At 31.6% G+C, this 7,118-nt stretch overlaps 1 protein-coding gene across 1 annotated transcript; it reads right to left on the minus strand.

The window, feature by feature from the left end:
• Positions 1-5,417: 5,417 nt before the first annotated feature.
• LOTGIDRAFT_157078 (hypothetical protein) lies at positions 5,418-6,199 on the minus strand (the record flags this gene model as incomplete). Its single annotated transcript, XM_009048858.1, has 2 exons — positions 5,418-5,779; positions 6,082-6,199. 2 exons carry the CDS (start codon positions 6,197-6,199, stop codon positions 5,418-5,420), a joined length of 480 nt encoding a protein of 159 aa, XP_009047106.1.
• Positions 6,200-7,118: the final 919 nt, after the last annotated feature.

The following is a 7,118-nucleotide window of genomic DNA, read 5'->3' on the forward strand; positions in this document are numbered from 1 at the left end:
CGGTCGGTCCATCAACACTTGTGAGCACTATAGAGACTACAGTTTTTATCTGATTTTGATGAAACTTGGTGTGATGCTTTAGATTGATAAGATCTCGGTCAAGTTCGAATTTGACATATTTCGTTGAACGGTTTTTGAGTTATTGCCCTTGACTTAGAACGCCTTGAAATTTGTTTAAAAGTGTTCGTGAGCAGGATTGAAGCTACAGTTTTCATCCGATTCTGATGAAACTTGGTGTGATCATTGGAATTGATAAGATCTCGGACAAGTTCTAACTTGACGCATTTTCGATGAACGGTTTTTGAGTTATTGCCCTTGACTTTGTTAAAACGCCTCAAAATTTGTTAAAAATAGTTCGTGAGCAGGATTGAAGCTACAGTTTTCAACCGATTCTGATGAAACTTGGTGTGATCATTGGAATTGATAAGATCTCGGAAAAGTTCTAACTTGACGCATTTACGATGAACGGTTTTTGAGTTATTGCCCTTGACTTTGTTAAAACGCGTCGAAATTTGTTAAAAATAGTTCGTGAGCAGGATTGAAGCTACAGTTTTCAACTGATTCTGATGGAACTTGGTTTGATCATTGGAATTGATAAGATCTCGGAAAAGTTCTAACATGACGCATTTACGATGAACGGTTTTTGAGTTATTGCCCTTGACTTTGTTAAAACGCGTCGAAATTTGTTAAAAATAGTTCGTGAGCAGGATTGAAGCTACAGTTTTCAACCGATTCTGATGAAACTTGGTGGGATCATTGGAATTGATAAGATCTCGGACAAGTTCTTGAGTTATTGCCCTTGACTTTGTAAATACGCGTCAATATTTGTTAAAATAGTTCGTGAGCAGTATTGAAGCTACAGTTTTCAAACGATTCTGATGAAACTTGGTGTGATCATTGGAATTGATAAGATCTCGGACAAGTTCTAACTTGACGCATTTTCGATGAACGGTTTTTGAGATATTGCCCTTGACTTAGAACGCCTTGAAATTTGTTAAAAAGTGTTCGTGAGCAGGATTGAAGCTACAGTTTTCAACCGATTCTGATGAAACTTGGTGTGATCATTGGAATTGATAAGATCTCGGACAAGTTCTAATTTGACGCATTTTCAATGAACGGTTATTGAGTTATTGCCCTTGACTTTGTAAAAACACGTCAAAATATGTTAAAAATAGTTTGTGAGCAGGATTGAAGCTACAGTTTTCAACCGATTCTGATGAAACTTGGTGTGATCATTGGAATTGATAAGATCTCGGACAAGTTCTAACTTGACGCATTTTTGATGAACGGTTTTTGAGTTATTGCCCTTGACTTTGTAAACACGCGTCAAAAGTTGTTTTTTGCCCTTGATTAGAGCGGTGTGATTTAATTGTTTGTTGTATTTGGGTTATTGATATTGATTTTAAAAAATTTTGTGGAATTATTCAGATAAATAATTTCTTCAATATGAGAAAATTCGTCTTTTAGTCACTAAAGACTGTTTTATCATTTCTGACAGCTGCCAGTGGGCGTATGTTACCTTGCATCGCAAGCTATCTTTATTTCATCTTGTTGAAACTTGGTATGCATGTATATATTGATGAGACCTCGCTCAAGTTCGAACAAAAGTAATAATCCGATGAACGCTGTCTGAATTATTGACCTTGACTTAATAAAAACGCGTCAAATTTGGCTTGTATACACGATAAAGACTACAGTTTTTATTTGATTTGGATGAAACTTGGTATGCGTGTATAATTGATGATAGCTCAATAAAGTTCGAAAATGATAATCAAATGAACGGTTTCAGAGTTATTGCCCTTGACCTAGTAAAAACGCGTTAAATTTGGCTTGTAGGCATGATAGAGTCTACAGTTTTTATTTGATCTTGATGAAACTTGGTATGCATGTATAATAACCAGCAGTTCATATTCTAAATCCAATCCATCCTTTTTAGAGTTGTGTATATTTTTAACTTCCGGTTAAGCGTCTGGTTATTCGTTGCTTTCGTCTTCACATGTAAGGTGTGCTATTTTATTTTTATAAATATTTCATTGTCATTGTCATGGCATTTTGTCATCGTAGTTCAATTATAGTATCTCTCTATTTTGGGATGACATAATACACAGGATAAGCGACTTTCGTTCATTTTTCATGATTTCCGAGTCTTTTATTTTCATTGATACGTATTATTACGATAGGTGGTGCTAGGGATGTCATGTTACCCAGGCCTTTAAATACGGCGATGCACGCCTTATTTGACAGTTCGTTGTTGGGATCCTTCGGAACTAATAGGATAAAGGAATTATGCCTAGAACTGAGTAGGCATTGACTCCCTCTGTGGCGCTATAGGTATTTATATGGTTATATTCTGATTCCAAGTATTTATTTGTTTTCCTTTCGAGACTGTTTTCGAGCATTTATGTATGAGCTGGATATTTTATGTGAATTAGGATTTAAAGCATTTATACTTTTGTTATTGAATCTTGTTTTGAGCCTTGCTACCTTTTGGCTAGCTCTTACCCACGAGAATAAAGTAACCTAGGAGAGTCACGCCACTCTACCAATTGTTGGCGAAACCCCAGTGTTGGAAAGAAGACCGAGCGTAAATTTGCTCTAAGGTATTAACCTAGGATATTACACAGTTTTTCTGGTGACAGAGGTGGGATACCTCAAGAAGATTCAAGAAGCTCAGTATTTGAGCGTGCTCAACAGTCGAAGAGCTGGTGATGTACACCCAGCGGTTGCAGAGTCCATTGACTATTGACAGAAGATTTGCAGAGCAAGGAGTTACACTTCCTGCGGAAAGGAGCTATGTTGATACTCGTAAAAGTAGAGTCGAGCGGCTGATGACGGGCGCTCCTCGAGAAGATATTCGAAGTACAAGTGAGGAAATACGGAAGAGATTAGAACTTTCAGTGATTGAAAACTCTGCGAGGAATAAAGAGCAGATGGTACCTGATACTGAAGTTACTTTTAGAAAGCACCTGTAGAGCACAGATCGAATCCTCTAATACCCATTGATGAGAGAGCCGAGTTATTAAGGAACCGAGCCTGGACAGATGAATCAATGTTAATCTTTTTTGATCTATTTTTTGTTGTAACATTTGATCGATACAATCTTTACCCACAAATATTTCTACTATATTCATTAATTTATTATAAAATTCTTCTGGTACATTATCAGTGGGGTTTAATTCTGGAAAGTTATGTTTTTATTCTGTCTAACATTTTTCTTAGTTTTTCTAAATTAATTAACGTGCAAGAATAAGGAATGGCTTTATTCGTTTCTTTTTCGCGATAGGTTTCGCAATCCCATGCGTATAAACAATCATCGTGAATTGTTGGAAAAACATTTAGTTTTAGAGGTGAAACTTGTGTTACCGCATTATCATCTTTACAAGTTCTCCATACGTTTTCACGTAATTATCTTCTATTTCTTTAATGCCTAAGGTTTTATTATTCATTCTAATGAGACAGAAATGTGATTTATGTAAGTAAAATACCCAATCTAATTCCTCGGATACTTTCTTTGGTTGAAAATGTCTATGTTTGGGTATATAAATTTGAAAATAAGTATTAAATTTCTTATTGAATTCACAGATTCTAGCAGTTGTCATAACTCCTTTTCTGTTTGATTTTGAAAAACTGTTGATGAAATCTTGAAATTCTTTTGTGTAGTCTTCGTTTAAAACATGATTTACGCACTTTACAAAGCAGTATCCATCGCTTGGTAAATAACAATTTATACCGATATATTCATTTTTTTTTTTTTGAGTAGGGTAACACCACTACCCTTTTTTGATCTTTTTATTTCTTTGAAATTGTTTCTACGTAATATGATTTCTCCCGAGAAATACCAATCAGAAGCATCCGATTTTACATCCACAGTTGCGAAGAAATTGTGAAAAGTTTTGGCATTAAAGCCTACAAATTGCATGCTTTGTTTGTGTTCTCAATCTTGAATTATCTCTCCATCTAATTCAATTTGTCCTTTAAATGTATCAAATTTATCAGAGATAAGATTACTAATACTGAAAAAAAGTTCATTTGATATGATTGTTTCATCGTCTAAAATTTCAATTTTATTATATTTTTTGAGCAACTATTTTTAACTAGGAATTTTTAACTTTTATTGATGATATTTCTACATTAAATTTATCTAAAATTTCATTGAATTTTTCTAATTCTTCAATGGTTATGTTCTTATCCTCTCTCGATCTTTCAAAAAATATAAACAATTTATTAAGATATGTATTTAAAATTTCTGTTTTCTTTTTATAATGAGATTTCTGTTTTGATGTAAAACCTAAAGTAATCAATCCACAAGATGAAGTTTGAAGGGCAGTGGACGCGGCTAATACAGTTGGGACAATTATTGGAAGCATTAATCCACCAGTTACGGCTGTTGCCACTGTTATCCTTACTGTTAGAATTGTGCTTAATGTTTTGAAAACAGAATCAATTCTACTCCATGTTTTTCTTTAAAAAGTGTTTTAGTTTTTCTTTTAGTTCATTTTGTTTTTCTATCATATAGTTTTGTCTACTGCTTTCTAGTTCCATTTTTTAGGTAATTAAATTAAGTGTACTTCTGATACACTAAAAAAAGGAAAGTGTTTAACATCTACAATAGCTTGCCCAGTAAGTTGTGCATTCTTTATTTTTTCATTATCTGTTATAATTATTTCAGGTTAAATAAAAAAACTTTTACATTTACTAAGGATATTTGTTCTTTCGAATCATTAATCTTATTCAGATGAACTGAAAATTTTGGTTTTTCGATATTGATTCTTATGAATATCGATTGAGGTAAATAAATCAGTTGAAGAGGTATGTTCGTGTGAAAAACTTTTATTAACAAAATATAGTTTTACGTATTCAAAGTCTGTCGTTCGTAAAAAGTCATAATTGGTAAATGATTCTTCTTTTCGTGGTTCTGGATTTCTAATGATATTCATTGATGGTGAAGCTTTCGACTGCAATATTATATCAAAATCATCTTCTTTATTATCTGGTATGATTAACATTCTAAACCTATCTATATATTTTCCACTAGTTTTAATTTCATATAAGTGATTAACCTTGTTGTTTTTGTCGTTACTTTCATATTCTTTAATTTCTACATTTTTTATACCATTGTTAAACTGAAGAACTTTTTGAGCGTTAAATTTTTTATTAGATGTAAGTTTTGTCTGAAGAATATTGATTCAACTTTTACCTGCATAGGAAAAATAATTTCAATTACAATTTCAATTTTCCTCGGAAAGAAAATTAGAATTAAATGATTTAGAGGGGAAGGTAAAATCTGGAGAAAATACTCTTATATTTGCTGTAATTCCATATTTTTTATATTCATAGTCTTTTGATCTATCAATATTATCAGTAATAGAAATATCGTCACGTCTCAAACTTCCAAATAGAAGACTAAAATAATATGATTAATTTTCTTTCTTGAGATACTTTTCTAATGCGACTATATTTTTGTCCTGTTTTAAAACTACGTTATTAATAGTGGTTATCTGTTGTTGAATAACACTATCATCAATGTTCTGTATTTGTTGTTGAATATAGGTTTTAATTTCGCTATCATCTATGTTCTGTATTTGTTGTTGAATATAGGTTTTGATTTCGCTATCTATGTTTTGTATTTGTTGTTTAATATTTCTTAGTTCTTTTTGTAACTCACTGTTAAGTTTAGTTTCCAGAGCATTTAATTCCTGTTGAAACGTATCTTCATTTTCACCTGGAATGTTATCTATTAATTGTTGAATGTCTAATTTTTGTTTTGCAATTTTATCATCTAATTTAGATATTAATGAATTTAAATTTTGTAACTCAGTTTTGTTCACTACGTTGACGTTGTTTTTAAATAAAACTTATCAAACCTGCTACCTCTTGTTGTAGTTTAGTTTCATTAACAAAATTTATTATTTAGTTGACGTTTGAAGAATCTTTTCACATTACTTATTTTATCTTCTAAATGATTTTTATTTACTTCAATTGAATTTATTTATTCCCGTAAATATTTCTTGTGAACAGCGTCATTAACGTTTTCCGGAGACTTTAAATTAGTTACTTTGAAATTGTTCAGATCTAAATCACCTTGAAGAGTGTCTCCGATTTGATCCACAAAGTAAGGTTTCGCTTTATTTATCCACGCTGTAGTGTTAGGTTTTTTGGTTTCTAAAGATAAAGAACCTAATCCAAACTTGTTCGCCATTTTTTTGAGTTAAATTTATTATAATTTCTTCAAACTGTTTTCCTAAACTCAACTGATATAAAACCCAAAGTGAAAAATGTCCACAAAACTTTTTTCCCGGTAATTGAATTTGAAATGTTGAACATTTGATTGGTTGATTAGTCAATTTCATTATCTCTTCAGTTGGTTCTAATCCAAAAGAATCGAAGAAATATAAGTTATTTGAAGAGTTTTTGTACAAAGCAGAATGATGAACTCCTTTTTGATCGGAAGTATGTATATTTGTTATAGCATAAAATTTGCCTTTCTTATATTTGAGATCATTTATTTCATCTCTCATACAATAAGAAACGGTGATATATTTAACTCATTCGCCCATCTCATAAGTTGAAAGTTTGTGGTTGTAACAGTTCCAAATTTATCGAGAAAGATATTCATTTTTAAAAGTCAGTTTTTTGAGGAGTTATGTTTTCGGGGTTGCGGTAAGTATTGTTGAAAACCCGATTGACGAAATATATACGTAGTTTGTGTTTGAAAAAATTGTATAACATTCTGATAAAACACATTCAATAATATTTTGAACATAAATTTGCATTTAAATTTTAAAAAAATTTAAATCTAAGAAAGCGTAAATGCTTGTCTACATCTAAATTTCTTAATCTTCTATCAAATTCTTCATCATCCGAATTATCTTTTGTTTCGAGAAATGCATTCATTTTTGACTAGTCTGTTTTTTGAAGTTCGTTTTGATAAAACCTTCCTATGATTTGTTCTTTGTCTTGATCGATTAATTCGTATGTCGGAGGTGTTTACTTTATCAACGATGAATATTTCGTTTGTCCAGTATCCATCGTAACCTTTTTCGAATTTACTTTTATATTTGAAAATACGAACACGATCTCCGACTTTAAATTTGGGTTTGATATTTAAATTCTTTATT

Source organism: Lottia gigantea (assembly GCF_000327385.1).
Source record: "Lottia gigantea unplaced genomic scaffold LOTGIsca_13, whole genome shotgun sequence".
In the NCBI taxonomy this organism is placed as follows: Eukaryota; Metazoa; Mollusca; class Gastropoda; family Lottiidae; genus Lottia; species Lottia gigantea.